Raw genomic sequence first — 27364 nt, 5'->3', positions numbered from 1 at the left:
AAAATTCTTGGATTTAATAACAAAATTCTTGGGTTTAATAACAAAATTCCTGAGTTTAATAACAAAATTCCCGAGTTTAATAGCAAAATTCCTGAGTTTAATAACAAAATTCTTGACTTTAATCACAAAATTTGTGAGCTTAATGGTATTCGTGAAATTTAAACATATTATATCGTATATAATAATTACAATAAAAATTTGTATTATTCTTGCTGAGAGTGAATTTTATCTTTAAATACAAATAAAAAATAAAAAGAATAAACTAGTTAAAAATTTATAACGATAATTTTACATGTGGTATTTTCTTGCTTTCTCAATTTCAGTATCATATCAGTGAACTGATTATTTATAATCAATGTGTCAAAGTTATAAACAAGGTAAAATGATTTTTAAACATTTCAATTGTATTATACGTTACTTATCGATTATCGGAACATAAGTATACAAACTTAACAGTTAAGCGAAAAATTTCGAAAACGTGTTTATAAAATAATGAAAAAATGAAATGTTAACTAATTAAATATTATTATTTTCTAATTTGTAAGAATGTGGCAATGCAGGAAAATCAATTGTATATGTGTATTCAGCACAAAACGGAAGAAATTCTGACCTACTTATTTTTCAAACTATCTTCAAATTAGATAATGGATTCTAATATATTTTATTTAAGTGATGTAAATTCGTTTCTTCGTTAGTAATATTTAATCTCATTTTGTAAAATGATGGAGGATTACTATATGATGATACAATAGTACCTCGATTTTAGCGGCTGAGGGAACAGATCAATAAATCCGTGCTCTTCGAAGGATGCTAGATGGCTCTTGCACCCTCTCTGCAAGGATAGTCCTGCACCCCTATTTCAGGTAAACTCGACGGCGATATTTCTTCAATCTGCACAGTCGTGCCGCATCCACCGCCGGTTGTGTACCTATCTCGCGGTCTTCAAAATACTTCGTACACGTATCTCTTTCCGATAAAAGTTCTTGAAAGTCGTATTCAAAATTAAATGTGATAGAAACGTGTCACGAATTTTGTCGCGTAATCGCTATAAATAAATTAAAGGAAGAAAAGAAGCTCTAAAGTAAATTAATAAAAAAAAAGAAAATGAAAAACGATCGTGTAAATGACAAATAATCGAAAAAATTATTATCAGTGAAGTGTTCCTGAAAACTTTGTCGTGAGATAGGAAATAATTTTATTTTTAGTCGTTTTTATATTTTCTCCCGACTCTGATATTGTCTAAGCACGTGTGTCGTTACGTTTCATAAATTTTTTATTTTTCTGTTACCGCTCGTTTATTTATGGACGACGGTACTTACTAAATCTCGTTAACACGCACAGTTTTCCCACGAGAAACGAAAGAACAACATGATTTTTACGAAATTTAAGCGCAAATTAAATATTTCGCAACTTTACAACGAATAACTAGCTTTGAGATTCGTGTGGATTATTTTGTTAAAGTGACGTACGTTTTACGGAGAGTCTTATTACTGGAATCATACTGGATATCATAAAAAGTTATTTGACGAGAATGTGTCAAGAAAGTTTCGTGGGATTTAGGTTGAAAAATATTATTTAAGCCGCGTGAATGGTGATAGCTGTGCGGAAAGTGCGAACAATTTACCCAAAATATCTGAATATTTTACCGAAAGTTTCCACGTAATATTTCTTTACGTATGATATCCATCTTTTGTAACGCAAGAACGATCAAAAAAACGTGACCCAGAAAAGTGTGAGATCGAATACCAGTTACATGATATTCTGATGTTTAACGTGCCCATTAAATCAAAGTTCCTTACTAACAAAAGAGGAAGGGAAAAAGGGATCGAAGTTGACAGATTTTATTTAACAGGAAGATCTTTGAAATTTTATATCGACGGTCCATTGAATAATTCTTCACGCACTGGATTATCGATTAACTAATACGCATATGAGAAAATTACAATAAAGTATTACAAATTCTAATCATCGTTTAAAACATCGTTTATTGTGTGAAAAAATGACGTGATAGAATGTTAAATTTGGATGTGAATGCGCTCAAGTTCGGTATAAGGATACACGCATTTAGATGTCTTCGTGCTATCATGATATCGAAATCAAAGATGCATCAACCATATTCATCAGGGACATATTTGTCAAACGAGAGTTGCAGCAATTAGTAGCCGCTGGAAGACCAATCATGAATCGATCTATCTGCATCAGTTACGCCTTATGAGCCTTAATCCGGTAAAAGGAAGGGCGGATGATCGTTAAACCCTCTCGATATCAGCGCGTGAGGACCAAGGTAATTAAATGAAGATCGTCATAAATTTCATTAATAGCCACGAGATGCTTGTAACATCCTGTCGTATTCGAAGCCACGTGTTCTATCGATAATCTTTCTGGCTTTTAGACGAGCAAGAAACGTGATTCTTTTTTTTTGTGAAATTATTATGTTCGTGGAATATTCAACTGTGACCGTAGCTACGAAATGTTGTTTCATATTCAATGACGTTTCGATGGAAATCTTTTCTTTATTCCCAATTTTTTGTTCTTTAATAAATTGGCTGGAACAAGGGTAAAAAGTACGGGAACAAGATGTATTATAAAAGAATGTATTGCACGATAATAATGTACAAATTGAGAGAAGAAGTCCCTTTGCGTTTCAATCTATGTGATATATTACATTTATATATGAAAGATACGTGGTTTTATATCGTTTTGCTGGACGAATGAAATTCTTTTACGATCTAACGTTATTTTATGGTGGAACTGACATTTTTATTCTTTAAAATAGTATAAAACATAGAGAAAGAGAGAGAGAGGGAGGGGGAGAGAGAGAGAGAGAGAGAGAGAGAGAGGGAAAGAGTATAAAAAAATAGTGGGCGGTAAAGTAGCATGAATTAAAAATGTTGATTCTTCAGAAGTGTAGCGAACAAGGAGGTAAAGAATGGTGGTAGCTGGACCACCATTGTTTTTTATACGTACCGCAGAGTGCAGAAATATAACTTCGAATAATAGGAACATGTAATGCATATGTAATTTTCCCATATTTTACGGTGTTATTTAAATTTAATTTAGCCAACTGAAACACAATAGACTTCTTTTGAATGTGATGATTAATTTTCATATTCCATGTTATTTAATGAACTTTATTTGTGAGATTCGTAATTTGAAATATATCGAATTAAAATTACTATATATATTTGTAAAATTTCAATATCGTAATAGTAGAATTTCGTTATTTCTGTCTATAAATATCAAATGCGAATATATGGGATGGAGACAAAATTTATTGGATAATAACACAATATTTTTCTTATCTTTATACTCCCCCTGGCTGGATAGAATTTCATCTATCTGTTCGCGTATTTTGATGTTATATGTTACTTGTATAAAGCGAGTGGTTTTATCGTAAGTTTCTTGCCACTTTAGACCACTTAGCTTCTCTAATTTAATCTGATAATATTTTGAATATCCACTTATGTTGAATTTACCTATATTATTTATATTTGCCTAAGTGAGAACGGGGGCTAAATAGAACACTCTTTTTACGGAGTCACAAAGAGGGGATCGCACGTGCTCTCAACGTGACCTGAATTTCGATAAGGCATTGCTATCAGTCAAACACGACTTGAAACGGGTCAATTTTTATTATTTCTTCTCTTTTCTTTGTTCGATCTTCATCAGGAGAATTGTCAATTTTTAACTGACAAAGAGAAATTTAAAAGAATATACACGAAAATCAGAAAGTTATCGCTTTTTGAATATTTCATAAAAATATCGATTGTAATCGATATTTTGTCCACTTCGATGATTTTATATTAATATGTCGTAGAAATCAAAATTTCAACAACATTTTCTTATACATGTAAGCGTCGCTGCGTCTTAGTTTTCCAAATATTCGCGAAAAGCTGTCGCTATCGGCACAGTGAATTCTGTCTATAATTGTGCTGTCCGCGACAGCGTATGAGCATTGGTTGCGGCTGCCTCACGATGGTCAGATAAAGTGACATCTAACCCAATCTTATATAAATTATAGACAAAAAATAAGAATTAGGCTTGGTTTGGACGTTATTTTATCCGGCCAATACCAACCAATACTAACGCATAAGTTGTCATGGACGCATAATCATAGGCAGAATTCACTATAGCGATATCGATAATTACCAAAATATGACTTCGTGTCGGGGAAAGAACTGTGAGAAAATGTGACATTGAACGTACATTGCATTTCATATTTTACACTTTAATAGCTTTGAACGATTTTAGTTGCGTCATGTCAATAATTTATTGCGTGACGATTATTTTTAATATGATATTGAAAAATTAGCGTTTAATTACGTAGATCAAGTTATTACTTCCTTTAGTCCATCTCGTGATTGCAAGCAACAGTCTTAAATAATTCGATTCGGATGTGACAGACGACGAGTAATTTCATTAATTAAAAGGAACTCCTTAAAGTGTAGATGCTTTTGTGATGAATTAAACTTATTTATCTTCCAAGAAGTGACTTTATTATTTGTAACGTGATATATAGGAGCTCGGTATCAGTCTGAATAAAAACGATTAAAATCAAACGATTTCATAGAATTGTAGAATATTGTATATTATGTTTAGCGAAATCTAATTTTAGTTTAGCTTAATGGCTCTGTGTTTAAAGGGAAGAGGAATCTATATCCAACACATTAGTCAAATTTGAAATATGGATACGAAATTTGAATCAGAACGCTTCGTGTCTCGTGTGTAATTTAAGCTCCACGTGTCTGGATAAGTAAAGCTGTTAGTCGTTGAGAGATAAAACAATTCGACTGTGCGACTAATATTGCTTACTGTGTTAACTACTTATTGGATCAAATCAAACGTATTTCGCAGCGTAAGAAGTGTTATATTGAATAGAAAATCCGTTTCTTTACAGATCGACAGCTGGCGGAAAGAAAATCATACTTGATCTCTCAAAGACACGACGTAAGAATTTATTAAAATTTCATTAATCGCAAGAAATTTTGGGGGAAATCCGTATATCAGATACACGCCATCGAATAGATTTTTCTACAAGATTCGAGAATGACTTCTAGAAATACAGAGTATTAAGTTTTTTAACTGCAGTGTTTACTGACGTGATACATTTACTGTCATAGGCAAGATAAACAACAGCTTTCATATCGATCTTCTTTTAAACTAAAATGAAACTGAAATATAGGAGAAAATTGAATTAAAACTTGTTACAAGGCCATTTGTTATGATATGAACGAAAGTGATTAGAAACTCCGAGATACAGTTTCAAGATCTGCTATGATATAACTTCAACGATTTGTGGATGTGATACACGATGTTTCAAGAGATGGAGACTTTGGACAGAATAGCCAGAAATTTTTCAAACAGCTCGTACAACGAAACTCACAAACCGTTCGATGACTTTGATGGATATAATTTCGATCGACATCAAGTGGAGAGAATAGTAGTAGTTGTGGTGCCGATATTTTTTGGTATGATTGGTATCCTTGGACTCGTTGGGAACTGTTTGGTCGTTATCGTGGTTGCCGCGAATCCTGGAATGAGATCAACCACGAATATCCTAATTATTAATCTAGCCGTGGCGGATCTATTATTCGTCATTTTTTGTATACCATTTACCGCGACCGATTTTGTGCTACCCTACTGGCCCTTCGGCAACTTCTGGTGCAAGACGGTTCAATATCTCATCATCGTCACTGCCTACGCCAGTGTTTACACCTTAGTCCTCATGAGCCTCGATAGGTGAGTAAATTAAGAAGAAAGAGAAAAATTAGGTAATTCTCTCAAAATGCTTTCTACGGTATAGTTTCCATAAAGAAAGCGGTACGCAGAGGTAGAGACGATAATTTAGAATCACTCGATCAGGCACGGGTTAACGGAAATAGTCGAAGAAGGATACTGCACGATAAAACTCGATCCTCAACGTAAGATGTAACTCATCCTTCTATAAATATCAGCATTGTTTTCCGTTACATTTCAAGATACTGTATAGTATGCAGTGGTGCAGACTGCAGCATCATGTGCTATGTCTAGAAATGTCATACGTGCGAAAGAATCTTGATTTCCTCTCGAAATATACGATACATTCATTTTGTGTTTCGAAGAAACTTTTTGAGTCACGTTACGTGCTCAGGTTTCTGATTTTATTTCTCAATTCCGTTTTCAATAACCTAGCGGCATCCATCTCCTATGTCAAATAGAATTTTCAAAGTCTTCAGTAATTGCAATGTGATCGTGACGGGATTTAGAATAATTTCTATATGATTGATCGCCTTACATGTTTGAAGAATTAATTTATGATCGCTTAAGTTTAGTAATCATTCATTTCTACAGCTGCAAGCGAAGCTATGTGTTTGATTCAGGTTTCCTTGATAGATCGCATAAATCCATTCACCTAGTATCCCTTGATAGGCTGCATAATTTCGCTTATTGGCTTAGATCCAAGTTAATTAGCATATTGATTTGCTTCGGCATTATGTATAAGACATCTTCAAAAGAGGCCTATACTGCCGTTGATACATATCGGAACTCTATAGTTGTTTTGTAGTAGTAGTAGAGAGTATTTGAATTCGGTGAAAGGGTGTACGTTAATAATGAATTAAGAAGCAGCATTTGTTGACGGCGACATAATGTTGTATCTTGATTGTTACAGATACTTAGCAGTGGTTCATCCCATTTCCTCCATGTCATGGAGGACCGAAAACCACGCAATCGTCGCCATCTGTATCGCCTGGGCGATGATTTTCGCAATATCCACTCCTGCATTCATCGTCCACGGCGAGGTAAGTTACACAATCACTTCCCATAATATTGTCAAATTCATGGATTAACAATTTTCGCTTAACTCATAATATTACTAATAGTACTAATATATATAACGATAGATCTCTATCAGAGTTTTATGTGATTCTTTTTATTAGTTACAATCGAACAAATGTTGAAAATTATATCGATCCAGTAAGTTTTTTCGATTCATTTCGATTCACTTCGATTCGGTTATTCGTTATCCGTTGCATTAATATGTTCAATGGTCAGATTTCAATACTATGAATCGATTGAATATACTCTTTTAATGATCCAACTTGTTTATAACGCATTTCGAATCATTTGTCTATCATTCAAACGGAAACCATGATTTATTTGATATTTAGCGGGTCGGTTTGATTCATAGTCGACAGAGATTTTAAAAGAAGCCGGATTAAGATATCCGGATTAAAATTGACAAAAAAGACAGATTAGCTCTTTAAATAATAATCCGGCAATGGTACTGAAAGATTGAAGTGAACGGGAGGAAAGTTCGCTGATGCCCCTCTATTCAGTAATTCACCTTTGAGTGTAACCACTCTAATTACTTTCGAATGAAATGGACGCAGCCAACCTTGCAACTTGTAATTATTCATAATAGAACGTTTCTCATAAAGCTTTATAAAGGCAAAACCGACGTGATCGGTATCGTCGGGATCAAAGTATTATTAGAAGTCATAGCGATTTGTATCATATATTCTTTTTCAATTCTTTATTGCTGAAATCATATTCGATATATTTTATCTTTTAGCTTAACTTTATCCGCAGTTCTGTGAAATCGAAAATCATTTTTATCTCTGAATCGCTGAATTTTATTCTTCGTTCTATACTTTCTGCGATCGTATGTCCATATTCTGTTTTTTTTTTTGTAAATGTGAAACCTACGAGATCATACGAAGCACTAACTTCGGATAATTTAATATGATAATCGTATCGATTCATCGTTGAAACATATGACGCACCGGTACAGACCGCGTTATTTGAACATGATAAGCTATGAAATTGCTAGACTAATCTGTCAACATTGTTTACCAATGTGTAATTGCCAGAAGTATTTTTGGATTACACCGCGAATGATAACCGAACACTACACATTCATGGAATACGCATCTAGATTATCGGGATTGTACGCGCTCTGCGCAAATTTCTCCAAACACGACTCATTATCGTGCATTATATGATTTTGCCCGACTCTACAAACGGAAATGGGAGAAACAACCATTCTCCTACTTGGCTGTGATCGTTCGACGATTATAGCTGCACAGTATTTTAGGTTTACGTGCATGACATGGGCCATTTGATGCGATGGGGAAATGCAAATCATAATGCGCGTTTCATACACGCGTCAAATGTACATTTCGATTGAATCACACCACAGTTTGACCAGACGAAATTGGTGGACGTGTTAAATTAATCAGAGACAATTATCTCGTTTTGGAGTAATTCAACCTCATTTTCGGATAACTATTAACATTTTCATTTTTCCATCGTTCCATAGAATTAAGAACATGTAGTGAAAAAATGTTTTACCCCTTCATGTCCAAAGTTGAATATTTATTTCATATCACATATATGCAACGATTTCTTACAATACTCCGCGTACACACAGAGACGCTGGCATATGGCATGTACAGCATTTCAAGAATAACTATCATAGTGAAAGCATTCAAACTCATGGCATTAGCCCTTTGAGCACTAAATACTCCGGGTATGAACGTTCTCTATATATGACATGCGACTTGCTATGATCATTACTGCGAGTATGAAATCTTGTGTGCTGCATGAAATATCGATCACGTTTTACATATACGTATACACTTATGTACATTTAAGCGGTCACTTTGACTTTACTATGCAAGCCTACTACTACATACCCCACCCTCGATGCTAAAACGTATTTTTCCAGCTAGCACTATGAAAGATTTCTTTAAAGTTCCATAGATTCGAAGTAACTAAAGAAATTCTTCGTCATAAATTGAAAACGCCCGTTCTGCTGAAGTTATGTCATTTTCGATGCGAACGTGTGGTATACCTTGCCTAAACTTAAAGGAACAAAGACAATTTACTTTTTCGGTGGCGTGGAACGTGTTAAAGAAAATTAAAAAAATTGAGTCGATATTCCATATATTTTATTTCCCTATACGATTTCGGCCCAGAATTGCTCTGTTATATATGTAGATTTGCTTTATTTTCAGGACATGGATGACTTGTCGTCGGAGAACCTGACGGCTTGTCGAATCCTACCGCAATATAGTTGGCCGTTATTCCAGTTGTCGTTCTTCCTGATGAGCTATCTGCTGCCACTGACGCTGATATGTTTCTTTTACATTTGCATGCTCATCAGACTCTGGCGCACTGATCGCGTCAGCGCCGAAAGTCGACGCGGAAGAAAGCGAGTTACGAGGCTAGTCTTCGTCGTCGTTGGCGTTTTCGCCTTTTGTTGGTGTCCTATACAGGTTAGTAGTGCCACGTTCTTTCGCATAACGAAATAGATGAACATCGATCAGCGTCGAATTTTGTAATATATAACATTTTTACGATCTAACAGAAATTTCGCAGTTAAACGTATTTTCAGTATTTTGTTATTAAATAACAGATTTCTATTTTCGATTTCATTTATTCGGGACTATAAAGATATTCGTAACAATATTATTTTTTTGATACTTTAATAATATTTGAAAACATTTCTTGTGGAATGTGCTACGTAACCGCGTGTAAATTCCACGGGGCTATCGTGCAATGATCTATCCGAAAGATCACGGTTTTCGTATCGTATAATTCGCCGTGATATCAGTCGTAAACGGCGGCCAGAGAATTAAGTGGCAATTGCGGAGTTTGACTTTTGACGGAAAAAATTCAAGAAGAGCAAGATGTAATCAAGTGATACGCCATTGGCGCTGATTGAGATGGAAGATAAATCGCGAAAGGAAATTGTGCGGTGAAATTCGGTAATTCGGTGTATTTCGTGGCCAATACGGAATATCGGCATGAGGTTTATCGGTCGGTCAACAATGCTACTAATTTTTTAATTCTGGCTTTGTGAGATAGTTAAATTACACGAATGATATCGTTACATTTAAAACGTGGTACAGTCCATAGAAATTTATCGATCCTTTACGAAATTTCTCTAAATTGAATGAAATAGAAAAATTCGTGAATCGAACGGTGGTTCCAAAAGAATAATGGTTGCACGTTCAGATATTCGTCGTAGGATGTTGCGAATTGAAAATAGCGAGCGAAACAATTCTATGGAACCGCAAAAATATGTTCAGCCACCCGGTTCTATGTCAAGACTATTAAAACCAGTACGATGTTCTGTTTTTTCGCGTTTCGAAATAGAACATAATGATTTTTCATCTATCTTTCGCTTGTCTCCTATTTCATAATGAATGTTTTATGTATTTCTCACGGCACTAAATATATATCGGATATACTGCGTTTATTGAGCTTCCTGTGTAAAATATTCTCCGTTGAAAATGTATCGGCCATGCATTGAAACGCAATAGAAATACGCCAATATGTTGCAGCAGCCAGAACGAAGAGTTTATACGATTTTTATTCGATGAACGAGAAATATTGTTTTCATAGATTGTACAAATGTTTCCTATTGACTCTTATTAACTTAGCTGCTGAATTCATATCACAGAAATTGTACGTTTTTATCTGTTCAAGTATTAAACGTATATTTCTTTGACAATATTCGCATAATACCTTTACTTTGGTTCTTTTTAAGTAGGACACGAGATCAGTGAGTTAAAATTCAGCCAAAAAGTTGATAGACTATTTATTATCGGTCTTTTTGGCACTTTTAGTGGCAATATCGCCATTACAGAAATGAACTGCCATCGGTGTACCTTCTGTGACACGCAGTTAATACATATTTACACGTGTGATCGTCAATCGTTCGTTATAAAACAGATTTTTTGCTGCATTTCCATGGAAAATTTCATCCTTCCGTTACGAGCGAGCATATTTAATCCGAAATAAGTTTGAAATAATCCAAACTCTTCACGCTCGAGGATTATAATAATATCTTTTGCGTGTTTTGTTTTTTTTTTTTTTTTACAAAAGGTAATCCTAGTGACAAAAGCATTGGATGTGTACCGATTGACATCAGCGACAATAATGGTGCAAATAGCGAGTCATATTCTGGCGTATACGAACAGCTGCGTCAATCCTATTCTTTACGCTTTCCTCAGTGACAGCTTTCGGAAAGCTTTTCGAAAAATTATTTACTGCAGACCTCGACCAGATCAAACCAGACAACTGGGACCATTGACGAAGACTACGAGAGCTGCCAGTACTGGTGACATCCTTTAGGTGAGTTTTATTTTTTCAACGTTGTTTGTTCCAAGATTTTCCTCGCTTAACTTTATTTTACATGCTATATTCAGGAGCTTTCGTTGATATGATTAAAAAGTGAGGAATGCTTATTCAATGTTTCGTACTATCTATCTTAATCACTTGAAGATCTTTAATTGAACAGACATTGAAAATTAATAATAGAGTTTGTTGAAAGATCGATTCTCTAACTAGTTTTTCAAAATTAATAATCAACAATTTTCTCTAATTAATTTTTCAAAATTGATTAGAGAATCGATTTGCTTTACTAACGCTTCTTGGTTCTCGTCGACTTCCTAGTTCCTAGATAAAGTGGTAATTCAATTTCAATAGTTTCGATATTTGTTCCGAAATTAGAAAATGCTATATAGCACTTCACGCTTTACTTCACAGTAGGATCCACGTTTGTAGAAATTTGCTTAACAATTAAAACTGTGAATAAAATTCTAAGCGGAGTTAAACTCCTAAACAAATAACCGGTTTTTAAACTATAACGCGCGTAAGTGCGTGCTTCTCTTTTCACGTTTCTCCTATTCTCGTTTAAAATTGCACGATAGAATTAATTACTTCGTAGGCAATTAGCTTTTCATAATAGTGAGAAAGTGAAACGCATCTTTTACCTTAGTAGCTTTTCGACCTTCCGGAAAGCTTCTTTTGTTTTATGGACGAGTCAGAGGCTTTGAAAACACGCGGCGCTACTTGTATCGCTGTAGGCGTACATCTTCAAGTTGAAAATGCAAGGCCATCGAGACTACTGTGCTCATAGAATGTCTAGGTTACACCGGCCTCGCAGCCTACTTTTCTGTTTATTTTACCCAAAATGTATCTCGGATGAAGCGCGTGATTAGAACTTGCAATCAAATACACAAGTTAGATTTTGTTACGGAGCATTGTTTGAATTTGGGAGTTACTTTTATCGTAATTGCAGATTGTAATATTTTTTGTATGTTAGGTCTCACAGTTTTACTACTTTCTATTATACATAATACACGTCGTGCACATCAAAATTCATTGCAAACATTCCGCTTCAATATCCGGAAAATAAAGTCCGGTGAACTAGTTTCTTCATTCTCCCTCTGCTATTCTCTTCCCGTCTCCTTATTCGTCTCTTGCGGCTCGTGTAGAACATTTCATAGAGATATTCAGCAGTAGGGACAATGTTTTCATTTCGCGTGTTACGGATACAAAGCACATTGCGAGACATACCCTCGATAAATAAAACAAACATTGAATAATATATTTTCACTGTTTTTCTCTGTTTCGCCAGCCCACGAAGTTTCTTCTTAATATCGATTTCTGTAGAAAATTCCCGCTAAGTTACAAGTGGTGGAAGCTTCAATCGACCCGTCGGGACTTAGCAAAACGCGGGAGCTTCGTTTCACCCCGCCAATCATCCAGAAGAAATAAACTCGAACGACTTGGTTCTCATTTCTTTTCACTTATTCTCAACCTCGTTCGCTTACAATCTTTATCCTTAATAATACTGCACGACATAACTTACATTGTAGAGGCTTGAATGACTGGAGGCTGTGCAATAGGTATCGGATGATAAATCACAGAAGCGTGCGCGACATCCACAGAGCGAACTGCTCCCGAAGGTTTTGCAGGATAAAGGAAGGGCAACGCGGTATATGGGAGGATGAAATTGCGAGGGTAGGGATTGGCTGAGGCGTTAACGTTCCCCAACGACATCCGAGAACGTTTGTAGAACGCCTGAATGACAGTCTTCTTATTCGACAAATAGTGCTCGTGTTATATCCATTTGCACGTTGCTCTTACTGCCTTTTACCGACGTTCATTCTCGTTGTAGAATTCTCGCTGACTTCAGTTTGAGTCAGCGTATTTTCCCTTTTTGCATCAGAAAGACGTCCGTATAATTCGTTGATCGTAAGACGAGCGTCACTTATGTAGGGATATCGGGTCACACACTGGTTTTCGCTTGTGAAATACCAAATAAAGCTGTGTGAGAGGATTGGGCTGAACGTTTCATCCTCGGTTATTCACATTTTCGTATAAATTGTTTCCATGATTCTGAAATTGATAAATTGGATATCGTTGTTGTAATTATCTGCGTCAGCAGAGCTTACGAATTTATGAAATTTTCAATCGCGCTCGTAAACATTCTTCGTATAATATTCAGAGCATTTGAGAGAGTTTGTAAAAGGGAATGAAGCGAATACTTATTCGTGGAATGTTCGATGCCTATCGTTATCAATGCTAATGCAGCTTCTCCGAATTGAGGAGATTGGAAGAACTTTTTTCATTAGACCACACGACGTCGTTTACGGCGTAGCTAACTTTCATCGAAAAAGAGGAAATGCCAAATTGTGCTGACTCGATTAACATCTCTAAAGCTATAATTAGAACCTGATCCGCATACTGGCTGGACGAAGAGATATGGAAATAAGATTAGTCATAAAAATGAAGAAAAAAATAGCAATTCACGTTTATCGAGAAATCTTTCATTGCTACGTTCATTATCAACCTTCAACCACGTCCCCCCTTTCTTGTTAATTACATGAGATAAATGTTTTTACTCATTTTTGTCGTGTTTATTATCATAAAATTAACTTGAAATTCAATGGTTGTGTTTACCGCAATTTCCAACATTTTATTACAGTCAGATGTTTACACTGACAGATATTTTCTAAGAGTTGTAAGAGTAGGATAGGAAGTGCTTATCAGAGGATAATATCGGATAGGAATACGTAAGATCGGAGATGCGATGTACTTTAGAACGTATTCCTTCTGGAAAATTGGATTTCACCGGAGATACGCATTTTTCCTACCTATCCGGTAAAAAACATGCAATACTGTCCTTAAATAGGAGTTTTCATATATTTATACCGCGGACTGCAGATAAAGTGGCAGGAAATTCTTCTGGCGGAAAGTGGAAACGGCTGGAAAATCAGATTACGTTTACCAAAGCGGCTAGAAAGCAACGAATCCCTGCTATAAATCAGGATAAGTACAGACACTCGAAATTAGATTTCGCTGGAATCGTGTGAATTGAAAAGTGATTGTTTTAAAATACTGACAACGTTTCATTCGTGGCCTAAAATTTTCTCGTAAAATCCTCCGAAAACGTCTATAGGGCAGTTATGTTCTTTTCCAAGTATTTCCGATCATACTTTCGAGGACTGGCAGACGTTCGATCAATTCACTGAAGTATCTGTAGGGGATAGAGATTTCTTTCGTCGCAAACTTCACGAACAAATATTTGTAAATGCGCATGTCTTTGTTGTTATATTGTATTCTCAAGGAAAATCGTACTGCCTACATCTATTATTCTGTTAGTAAAGCAAATGAAAAATTGGACACGAGACAGTGGACACATTGTATACTTTAACAACAATCGTTCTGAACAAATTAACGCGAATGAAGCACATTTTTCTCGTTTTATATGTTCATTAAGGAGTTAATGTACCTACAAGGTTCCTTCAATGTTCCTTTATACACCGCGTTCAAAACTTTGCCACGTATTTTATGAGGTTTCCTTCGCAACTATTAGGCAAAATTCAATACCTCTTCGTTTTTCAAAGAAGATCGATGTAAGCGTTAGTGGTATAGTTACCAGTGGATGGTATACTAAATATGTTTAAAGGACATTACTAAGACTTCGAAAACGATGAAGTTTTATGCACAAGCTAATTAAATTCTACGATAACGCAAACGAACGGGTTTGGAGCTTTTCTCCCTTTTATTGAAACTTCATGTCGTGAAGTATTTAGGAAAAAATTACAGAAAAATAAATCGATAGAAAATAAATCAATATTTTATATTTTTATAAATCAATATTATTATAACGTATTTTTTTTATAACTATGCTATATCCTCCGTCAGAAGTTTTATGAGATACATGTACCTAATACGTACGTATCATTTATCATCGTGAAATATTTAAAAATGATCGAAAGATCGGTGACGGGAAGATCGGTAAAAAGTAAATAAGTTGGTAATAAGTTGGTTTGTTGAACGATATTTCTATTTCAATTTGTTACATCCATCTGTGGAGATTTCGTTATATCCAACACGTATCAAAACATCCGTGTGATGTAACAGAATCGAATCGAATTCCCCTTCCCTGTTTTCAACAAGAAAATTTTTCTATTATACAATCTTGTCTTGTGGCGGAGGATGGAGGAAAATATTTGCGTTTAGTCAGATAGGTAGGATGGAGTAACCCAACGAGTAAAGAAGAAAGAGTAGACGGAAATGAAATACAAAGATGGAACGATACAAGATGACTTTTACGGTGATGAAAAATTTAGCATGGAAAGATTGTTAACCCGATTATACTCGAAAAGTTGCTGCTATCGTTGCTTGAATTAATTTTTCACATGACTTCCCTTTCGTAATTTCTTTGAGTATTTTTTCAGAAGTTTTACCTCGCAGCTTTTCTTTATCAATTTCTCATCAAGCGTCCTGACATTTAATATTTGAAAAGTAGATTTTCTTCATCTTAGGTTGCAACACGTAAAACGTCACTTTAAACAACGCAGAATTTTTACCTAGGTCGAAGTATTTTCCTTCTCAGAATCATTATGTATTCTGTTTGCTACAATATGTGTACGCACGATATCGTTTCGGATGTATTCTCCTCGAAGTAGGGGGAAAGAAAGAAAGAAGATGGTAAAATGGAAATTTCGCGTCATAGATCATTTTGAAACGTTCAAAGCTAAACGAAACCGGTTATAGGAAACGCGTCATTTAGAAAGATTTATCGAACGCGTCCGCATATTATGAATATTTAATTTCTTGATTTCCGAAGCCTAAATCGATTCCTTTCAAGCCTCGATACTAATACGGCTCGTATATCACTTACACCTAAGAAATATTGGTCGAATAGAATATAGTGGTGGAAGCAATATCGTTATTCCTTTATCAGAGCTTATCAATTGCTTTTGATTGATTGTGTGGAATGAACAGAATGGGAAAGTTAGAAAGTGTTGGTTCTCATAGATGGTTGAAGGGTACGTTGCGAAATACCAGGTCAACTTTCTGCAATTCTACTTTTGAATCCACGAGTAACAGATAATAAGCCCTGGCGAAGGGGGATAAAACCGGGTGTGAGGAGTGGAGGGAAGAATGGTACTAATTTTAGAAGTGCTGTTCGCCGGTATCTTGGACTTTTCACGAAAGGAACGCGGGAGAATCCACCCATTCGTCTCTTATCTGTTTTGTGTCCGCAGTTCCTTTCGTTCGAATTATCTTTTGACCATTTTCAGTTCATTATTCTCTATTATATATCTTTTAGACGGGAAAGTCAGTTGCTACAAATATACCCCACTACTCATTTATTTATATAACTTATAATATTTAGAAACTATACGTATAAAATAAAGTCCTCAATTTTCTAATTAAATTACGTTTCGTCAAAAATAAGCGTTGGGTTATCTAAACTTTTACTATTTTATCAACAAATTCTTCATTAATTTTTATTTATGTAGCAAGGTAACTATCGAGTGTTATAACGCAATGTGTCGAGGGTTGTATTAGGCCAGGTTTGTGTCACGGTCAAGAACAACCACTGTTTTTGAGAAATACATTTTCAGCGCCACTCAGTGGCAGTACTCAGATGGTACTAGATGACGAGTAATTTAACGGATTTGTAGTAGCATGTATTTTTAACTTCTCCACAGTAACTTTCCATAGCTCAATAGCCGTGACCTTATCATAAACCTTGGCGTTTCGGAACGCTCATGCTCACGATTAGCATAGCGATTCTTGCGACATAACTCAGACCCATTCGAACATTTCACAGAAGTGTTCGTTCCATCGCTTCGACGCACACCCTCACACAGCACTGGGTCTAGGTCCCCCTTCCAAAGACACAACGTGCAAATTTTTAGATAGTATCGTACAGAATTTCAGGAATCAACGAAATCACATCTACGAGAGTTGGCTCGCCATCTACTCAATTGCACAAGGATCACACCGGAATAAGCAGAATTGGTTTATATTATCCTAATTTACGAGGCTATATATATTTGAATATATATAGTTTCCTAAATTAGGATAAAGTTAGAAAAAGTATAAGCCATATACAGGATTTTCAGAGTGCTAATATCACTGTAAACTATAACATTCGTGAAAATATATTATTCGGTGAAATAAAACGTTTAGTGGAAAAGCGGTAAAATCTTCAATTTATTAAACGACTCATCATATTTTCATAATTACCAGCCTTTGAAACGCATTTCGTGGTTAGAAATCTGAGTACTGAGACGACGGTAACTTCCGTTTAGTCGCACGAATTATTCGCATTTCGCTGGTTTCATCGACTGTTTAAATATTTCCACCGAACAGGTAGCGACTGTTTCCCTTTCATGTTCGAGCAAAATGCAGTCGATGAAGTCGACAAAGAGAGATCGAGTTAAGAAAAGAAATGGAAGAGAAAGAAAAAAAGAAACGGAGCAAACGAAAGGAGAAATAAATAGACTGCTCGGAGTAGACGACATCAGATCCTCGGCCACTTTAATTTCTCTCGAGTTATTTCCACGATTACGGCACCAACTCGATTTACTTATCTGTGAAACAAATTTCAGAGCTCCGCTCAAGTAATATTATGTCGAAGGATCTTGTAATTGTACCGCGTTATCGAGACGTCGTAGTGATCTTCGCAAATTGTCTTTCGAAAATTTTTATTTAAGAATGTATTCTGTATTCTACGTCTGTTCTTCTAAAGGAGTACGTCCGAGGATTTATACTGCTACCAATTCTGATTATTTCTCTCCAAAATAATTTGTGTACGTTACCGCAATACGGACGAACGTATGTGTAAAGACAGGCGAAAAATCTCGTACAGATTTTTCGTAAAATAGCGCCGAAAGAGGCTTTAAACACGCGTGCTACGCTGGAATACTTTTTCAATTTAAACTTGTTTGGCAAGGTAACGTGTTGACTTTTCTAAATTCCTTGACATTCTCGAGATCTACGAGCGCTATTAGTCTATAAAATACTGTTTCACTTTGAAACCCGAAAGAGGTGGAATCACTGCTGGAGTCAAGTTGCATGGCGACATTCGGGGCGCACTATCGGTATTTTTAGCTGCTTGGGAGAAATTTGTCTCAGAAAGTGATAAGACGGCATGGATTTGGCTGCAAATATCATTGCGTGACACCATAGGGGAATATATATACGTTGCCTTATTTTCGCTGATTTCCTCTTGAGAAGTGCGAAAGTAGACAAATTTTTATCGTGTCGCGCAACTTTTCGTATAACATCGCGGCTCGCGCGCTAATAAAACACTCTGAATATGCTGGATATCGTACCGCGATACATAAACGTGTTTACCCATAAATTTTGTCGAAATGCTATTCCGTCCGCTGATTTGTTTCGTCTCGTTTGAGGATTTAAGGATCGTTAGCGATAGCGCGAACTTGTAAAGCTTTAATACACGGCACGTTTAAGCCCTTCACTTTTAAAGCGAGTCTTTTCCTTTGTCGCAAATGAGATTTAGGGAAGATGAAAATGAAATGAGGAAATGAAGGGATTTCTTAATCCATTAAATCTCGCCGCTCTCGATCAAAGACACTATTACTTCCCTTCCGGAGAAGCAGATTCTTTCCATCTACCGTGCATTGTTCAAGTTTATCTTTTGACAGGGACAAAGGAGAATTTAATACAAAAATGTTGTATCGGAAAAACTGATAATCGCGTATCGTAGCCGAAGAAAACATGAAATTAACAGTCAACTATTCTTCGAAATTTTGAAACTCCGTTGATTGTGTTAAAATCGAATTCAAGCTTATCGTTTATTCTAGTCTGTTATATCTTCTCTCTACGTAATCGGAACATTATATCGTGATTTCAAATCGAAATCAACGAATTCAGCAGAGCACATGCCGTAAATCGTAGTCCTGCTCGGAACCGTAAGCACCAGCACGATTTTTCTCTGCAATCGACAGCTATTATTACGTTTATGACTGAATAACGTCGGTCTGTGATAGCTTTGCGTGGAACGATTCACCAAGCATATCACAGTTTCGACAAATTAATGTGGAAATCCGGCTTAGTTTTTTCGTCCATGCATCCCCTCGTTCTTCGTTCGTGCATTTTTATTCCGATGAAGTTTGAAGGCTGTTGCTGCGAAACATAAACTCGCCGCGTTATGGATCTATCCATCGCCGTGCATCGACTACCACAGATAACTGGCCTGTTCTATAATCCTGCCCCCCTCCCCTCCCCGACAAACGACTATAGCTAGCTACTATGCCTCTCAACCGCTTCGTTTTCAGATAAATAATTGCGGAACCTCGTGGAATGTCGGACCAACATTTAGATAATTCCAAACAACAGTTATGGTTGATATTACGTTCGAAACGAATACAAACGTTAAAACCTTGCGTCTATTTTGAATGGTTATATTCGAATGGTTAGTTTAGTCTATAAACCGGGTTGATGAACGATATGCCTTAAACTGAATAAAATATTAGGTCATCTCATACAAGTACAGTTTTTAAATAAAATGAAATTTAGAAGACATACGAACATAAATATCTGATTTACATATTTTAGTTAATATGACGTTTCGAAAGATTAATACTTAGATACTTGGAGATACGTACATAAGTGAATGAATTTATTACACTTTTAGTTTTCAAGCGAGAAAGATGTTGTAAATCTCTGTATCGTAACTATCTTCCTGTTATATCAGTGATTTTCAGTGTTGTTAAAGATAGATAAATCGTATAAATCATCGTTGGGCGCTGGAACTTCTACATTCGTATCTCTGTCTACATTTGTTGATCTTATAAATTCTTAAAATAACTTTAACATAATAGAACATTCGTAACGTAATAGAACATTCCAACTCGACGCTTATGTTACACCGTATCCGTTCTTTGGATTGTTGTTATCGCATAGTTCGCCTATCTTGCACAAAAATATAAACGTCATTTGCTCGAATGCCTGAACCTCCTACAGAGTGTTTAGTCATTTATTTTGGTCATTTACTTGTACAAGCTATCTTTTATTTCGCGCGAACATCCCTGTCTACGAGTTCGCTCCTATTTTTCTACTCCGTTTACGAATGTTGTTCACGAAACAGAAGAAACTGTTATATTAGTCTGTTATATCTTGACTTCCCAGTCATTCTCGATCAAATGTAAATATACAAAGTGAAATATCCGAAGGAAAGTAATCGATATTTAGCGAAAGAAATGAATTTCTACTTAGATTCTACTTATTTGTATTGCGAAATAGACGAATTTATAACTAAATATCCGCAGTCTGTATGTATATACTAATCCGAGATTTGAATTATTATGCTATCGTAGTTTATATGTCACAGACGATAGTAAGGGATAAAATTCTCGCGATAGTTGAGAGACGGAAAAAGATTCGTGTATTGCTATAGCACTTTCAAATTGTCGATAAAGCTATACGATTCGGTCATTCGAATTTTATGAGCTTCACGCCTTTGCCGAAATTACACAGCTAAATAGACAACGCGCTTTAATCAAACCCGCATGAGAGGATATAAAATACAACATGGGATCGATATTTGAACGCGATGCGATGCGATGCGTCGTGTCGCGCTGCGAAAACTGTGATCTGTTTTCACGGCATCTCATTGCAATCGTGATAAACTCGTATTACGATCAAAATTTTATTAAGCACAAAATGTCAGTACGTTCGGGAGAAATCCCATTTCGCGTTCATAATTTGTTTTATGCACTGATTTATTTACGTTTGACGTAAACTAGTAACATATGGCATATAGTTTACTTCTACGCTTCCGTGCAAAGAACAATATTGTTAGAGGATATCGTTAACGTGTACACAGTATCGATTGCGGTTTATGAAACTATGTACCAACTGACCAGCATCATTTTCTCTTTTCTCGCGGTGCTCATCAATTTTGTGTCAACACGATCCATCAAACTAGCGATCAATGGCAAACGCGATTAGTCTCGATTGAGTTTGCTCGTTTAATTTCATCGTATTTTGTCGCATAGCAGAACTCCACTTATACAAATTGCATTTATCCGAACGAAATTTTAGTTAATGCCCGATTAACTGAAGTTTTGCTGCTTCAATTCATTCGTTCAATCCATCTGAACACGAGCTCCTATTATGTGAACGAAAAATAATAGGTAGTTGGTGATATATAAACTATTTGTCCTATATAAGCGAAGTTCTATTGTACTAATATTCGACATAAACACCATAAATTTAGAATTTTATTTCATGTTACTTTTTATAATTAGTAACGCAACATTTTATAACAGTTACTTTAAAAAAGAAAATTCTGTTCATTAATTACAAAAAGGTAAAAATTATGTTCATTAATAGTGAAAGAATGTTAAAAACGTTCTAAGAAGCAACGTGTTTCGTTCTCATTTTCAGTTAGCTTTATATATCTCGCATCTCGATTTTATTCCATCTTACCAAAGTTTCCTAACGAACAGGCGGTCTAGCAATTAAATTAACGCTTTATGACTTACTCTCTGAGTTTTGTAATTACAGGAATTTCACCTGTACATCTCTTAACTTATATCAAAGTTGCTGTTCAGTCACTGGTATTCAGTTTATTATCAGTTTGGCGACTATTTCGTAATATGATGCGCGTCGTAGAAATTAGAACTAGGAATATCATCGTAAATATTGTAACTCTACAAACTTCCAACACGCTTTTTCACTGAAAGCTTTCAAACAAAAAATGGCAGCGCTAGAGAAAAGATCGCTAATTCCATAAATTTCCCATACTCTACTTCCTTCTTGTCGAGTGAGTCAGCGCTTTCTCCCGTTTTTCGTAGTCTTTGTTGTTGATTTCCGTACATTTCGGAAACACATTGTCCGGAGCGTCGAGTAAAACGCATTAATGAAGAGAAGGGAAAAAACATATTACGGGCGCCCTAAATTCCCAAATTCTTGGCGAAGCTTTAACAACAACGTTCCTCATCCTCGCGGATTTGCACACTGAACCAGCAGGTGTCGGCAATCTTACGCGTTGTTTAATTTTTTCCATGGCATCTATAAAACACCGTTAACATGGAAGTCGTAAAAGAAAATTACGGTGTAATCTCCACGTTGTGCAAAACGTAGTGAACATATTACGCAGCAATACGAAATCGTTTTCTAAAACAAACGTCCTACTTTTTATGGTTTATTTCTATTACGACCACGAAGCATTTGCTGATTGGAACTGCAATAATAAACCAACTTACGGATGTTCCATTGCATTCTTGGGCTGCGAATTGGTTGTATGTTCTTCGTCGATTTCTAACTTTCGTCGTCTTCTGTTTTGTGTCGGAAAAGAATTCATTTTTGAAGAAGGAAAGGAGCGTTTCTATAAACATTTGTTTCAAAGTTCGTTCTAAATGTTTTGAAGTACTGCGTTTAACAATGCCGAAGATCTTCTGATATCTGATATGCAGTATTTTCTAAGATTTTACCTCGCAATGTCGGTTGAAGACACCACATAACTCTTATGTGATGAAAGTTTGTTCCAATTTCACGCAGCATTGTCGACATGTTGGAGAAAACCGAGGAGAGCGTTTGTCTTCTAAATTGCAGATATTACGACTCAGCGTAGGAAAATGGTTTGAAATCAATTTCGATCCATTGGATGTTTTCATTAATAAGATCAGAGAACAAAGCGAAGGACAGAAAGGTACATAGAAGAGATTAAACGTGATCATATTTTAGCCCTTGGTCATTAATCTCGTGAACAGCGTAAGATCCATTCTTACCTAGTTCCATTTTTTAGAGTGAAATTTCTCGATGTAATAAAACTTACAGTTGATGAAATTGAAGAAGAAAAGGAAAAATGAGAAGCCTGTTCATCGTGAAATTGCTTGAGTATAATCACGACGTAAATGTTTCATAAATTTTGTTGCGCATTTGTAGAACATATCCGTTGATAGTCGTAACATCTGTGTGAGTATTATTTTATTTTTTATCGGAAGTTATGTTCTTGTTTCACGAAAAAGCTGAAATATATTCTGTCTCTAATAGTATTATTCTTAATAAATTCTGGAAGCTTACAAAAATTTGCAGTCCTCTCCCATTAATCTTCCCCGAACGTATTATTTGTGAAAAAAACTCCGTCTATTCTTAGCTATTAACATACAATATCAATAAGTTTAGCTACATGCTCGTTCTCCTGTGACGTAACACGAATAAATTAAACCTAGGAACTTGGCTGAACATTCAGAGAGAGAGAGAGAGAGAGAGAGAGGGGGGGGGGAGAGAGAGAGGGAAAGAGAGAAAGAAAGAAAGAGATAAGGATTATAAATGTTTCCTTTAATGACGTCGTTTTCATTTTATAAAACTTATAGGAAGCTGTAAGCAGAAGGAAGCCAGAAGAATGTTATATTTTATGCACGTTTTTGCCCGTGCTTATGCTATGTATGCGTTTAAATTATCGAAGAATATTACGGTATGCGCGTACATGCTCTATAAAGCGTATAATTCGCTAACAAGATCCAGGCAAACTCTCTCCTCAACTCAGAATAGCCAAAATGAACAATTTGCAATTTTTCAAAGAGAATTTTATAGATTTACAACGGCGCACTCTTGGCTATCGGAACAAGATTAGCGAATAATACTATAATATAATAATAGGATTACGTAGATTTTTGCCTCTTGTTTTAAAATTTCTTCGAAATACTATGCCGATTGGTAATGGTTATTTCGCTATCGAGACAATCTCAATATCTCTGGATGGGACCATTCTCCTTGCACTGATAAGAAAATGTTTCTGTATACGGTTGCGCAATCAGTTGGTGTAATATTACTACGGGGAACTGTTTCGAGAGCTTTCCGGTTGGCAGTCTGAAAATTCGTAACGTGTAGAAGTAATTTGATCGTTGGGAATCAAAACATTCACAAGATGTATAAATAATTCAACCGCGTTTGATTTTATAAGAACGAGCTAAAATATAACAAATATAATACAAGTGGTCTATAATGATCGATGAAAAATATTTCCAGTTCTTGAAAACGAACATTTGTGATATTTTTTCGATCCGTATATGTGGCGTTATAGTAATATTACGGGAAATACGATATTGGTTTTTTACAGTTCACTGGTCTGTACGAGTTTTTACCTAACGAAAAATTATTTCCACGCCAGATTTTGCAAGACTGCATGTCGAAATTCGATTACATAATAGAAGCAATGGGACGTGTATATACTAATGAGGGCATGTACTTATCAATGATAAATCATATTTCCCTAGATGAATGAATGGCCTATAATTCACATACTTGTGGTATCACGCAAACGTCATTTCCTAGTATCAATGCAGTCTGCTACTGTACATCTTTGGCTTTATGTAGATACTGATTTATCTTATAGCTACGTATTATCAGTTTTACCAACCTATGTCGCTGTCAAGCTCCATGGGCATCGTATATCACTCGAATTCAGCTTGCGAATGCGAATTACGAAGCAAAAGGTGTTAAGCGATTCTACAATTTCCTACAATTTCATAATAGAAATAATTAATATTAAACTAATTTTTATTAGAATAATTTCCTACAATTTCATGATAGAAATAATTAATATTAAATTAAATTTTTAAATTAAAATCATTAATATCAAGTAATATATCATATAGAAAAAAGCTTTGTTTCTAAATATTCCAAATTTTTGAAACAATTTATATGAAAATATTTTGAGAACAAGGCTTAATGAATTTTTGTTTTGATATTTCTTCCTCTACGCAAATAAATCTGTCTTTAGCAAAAACGTAACGAGCAAGTGATAAAAGGTAGCCTCGCTCTCCAGAGTGGAATAGTCTCGAATTACTTATAGTTCCTTTCTGAGCATCATGAGACTTCATCTGTGAAAGCGTTTTTGTTTGGAGCAAATAGAGTCGGTGGGAAGGGAACGCACCGAGGTGGTCGTGATCGTAAGAAGAGTACACGAATTCACATGGAATTAACGTCGAATGGGGAAAACTAGGGTGACGCTTAATGGAAAGTACTTGTACTTAGGTTGCCCATACAATGAGTCATCGACGACACCTAAAAATAGATTAAGACGCTCAACTTGCCTTTCCAATTTCCGGGTAACATTGTTTCTGTATTTAAGTTGCTTTCCTGGAGTCCTTGATTAAAAGTTTCGCGACAAATAAAATCTCTATTAACCAATCCCTTCTGTAACTTTAAATACTACGATTAGAGAGCTCTAAATGACGACCAACTAAGAATAATTAAAACAGATTACTCGACGAGAAATGTGGAATAAAAATATTTTCCATTTTCTTCATAACCGACAATTTAAAAATCTTTCCATTCCTAAACTACTTTACCGATTAATTTCTTCCAAACATGCGTAAGAAAGTCATCCATAGAAAACTTTATACATTTATCATGAGCAATTAACCTAGACAACATGACATATTGTCACGAGGATCGTAAAGATACTCCCCTTGTTGGGATTAAGAACCGCTGGATACCTCAGAAACGATTCTTCCCCTATCCGTCTTTATGGACACGTATTTCTTCGAAATTGATATGAAATACGTTATCAAAGTGTCTTAGTTGATGTGTCACTCAGAAATCCATCGCCATCCAATATTAATTAAAGAAATGTTTAGAGCTTGGCTGCGAATAACGTGACGTTCTCGTACCATCCGACCGAAATTCTCGCAATGTTTCCACGTTATAATTCTGGGTTAGGAGGCTTACCAAAGTAGGCCGAGCTGTGAAACCGGTGGAAACTTCACTCGTCAAGTAAAAGAGGGCTGCCATTCTCTTTTTGCCTCCTCATCTCTGTCGTATCGTACGCTTGCCTCCACTTTCCTTTTTTCTTTTTTTTTTTCGTATCTTTAGCTCTTCTCTCTCTTGGCTTGTCTTTCTTGCACTTTCCCGTCATCGATCTGTGTACCCTTCATCGAGTCTGCCCACTTTCGTCGTCGCTTACGAACTACTTTACTGAACACGTCTGCGAAGATGGTCGCTTAAAAATTTCACAATCGTTTCCCTTTTCTCACCGAAACTGAAGGTACTGGATATTCGTAGTCCTCGCGGCTCTCCTTCGATCCTTATTCCACGCTAATGGATACATTATGCAGATTAAATTGCTTTATGATATCTTTATGATTTTTATATCAAATGGAATGGACTGCGTCGTGAAACGAAGTAAAAGGCAATCGCCTATACAAAAATTAACGAAGAGTAACAATTTTTAGCAGTGTATATGGCAGAAGATTTGCAAAGTTAACGTTCACGCAGTTAATTTACAAGTGGCAGGACATATTTTTATTTTGAGAAGCAATTACTCTGCTATTAGATTCAACAATACTCGCAGTTGTAGCAATTTTGTTAATTTCCTTGCTTCTTGTTGTTTACTGTTTCCATCCATTATTACTGTTTCAGGTCACAAATATTTCGACGCCGGATTCGTCGTTCTGTAACAAGCACTAATTGCGCCGATTTTACATCGAAATTAAAGGATATCGCCGGTATTCGATATTCGATATTATACAGGATAGTTATCATGTGAACTGGAACGTGCATTCGTGTCGTTTAAGCGTGACGTCCGTTTTGCGAAACAATTACAACAGCGATGTATCTTCAATCTTCCTAATTAACAAACTCGATGACTGTGTCGATCGCGTGTCGTTGCTCGATTTTTGGAGCAATCCTATCGTATCGAATGTTCCATAGATTCGTAATTAAGCATGTTTTTTTCTCGTGTGCTGATGGTAATAAACGTTTTATATAGACGTAAACAGCGTGCGAAGTTTACGCTTACACTGTGAACAAACTTTGTACATAGCAACGCTTGTAAGGTAATAACGAGAGTACGAGTATAAATAGTAACATTAAGTGATGAATAGGTTCGACGATAGTTACTAATCTAGATTTAGAGGACAAAGAAACAGCTTATCGTTTGTTCTGTAAAGAAGAATTTAAAAAGAAAGGAACGAAAGAGCTTAACGACGCGGCTAATAGAAAGATGTCGATGTTTAAATTATTATGAAACTTTTAAGTTGCGTAATTTCGAGAGGAAGCTTTGCTGAAAATTCGCGGATCGTGGTAGATAAGCCCCTGCCCATCCGCGAGCCAAGCGCGCAAGGAAATACACATTTTGAAAGTAACTTAAACGACGATATGAGATTTTCCTTTCTTTTCCAGTGGATCGTCGTAGATTTTAAGAGTTCTAGGTTTAAGAACACTCGAGGTTTCGTGGAGAGTTGTCCTGATACAAATTGTAAAGTATATATATCAATAAAGGCGCTCATGTAATACAAAGAAGAAA

At 35.8% G+C, this 27364-nt stretch overlaps 1 protein-coding gene across 1 annotated transcript; it reads left to right on the top strand.

Moving 5' to 3' along the window:
• The first annotated feature begins 880 nt into the window (after positions 1-880).
• On the top strand, positions 881-27364 carry LOC100745422 (allatostatin-A receptor). The gene is made up of 6 exons (XM_024369078.2): positions 881-2284; positions 4898-5739; positions 6650-6779; positions 8997-9257; positions 10873-11121; positions 26479-27364. The coding sequence occupies exons 2-5, from the start codon at positions 5312-5314 to the stop codon at positions 11119-11121; spliced, it is 1068 nt and encodes a 355-aa protein (XP_024224846.1). The 5' UTR covers positions 881-2284; positions 4898-5311; the 3' UTR covers positions 26479-27364.

This window comes from Bombus impatiens, unplaced genomic scaffold (assembly GCF_000188095.3).
Source record: "Bombus impatiens unplaced genomic scaffold, BIMP_2.2 scf_0517, whole genome shotgun sequence".
Taxonomy (NCBI): domain Eukaryota; kingdom Metazoa; phylum Arthropoda; class Insecta; order Hymenoptera; family Apidae; genus Bombus; species Bombus impatiens.
This window is presented reverse-complemented; position numbering and strand designations above follow the sequence as displayed.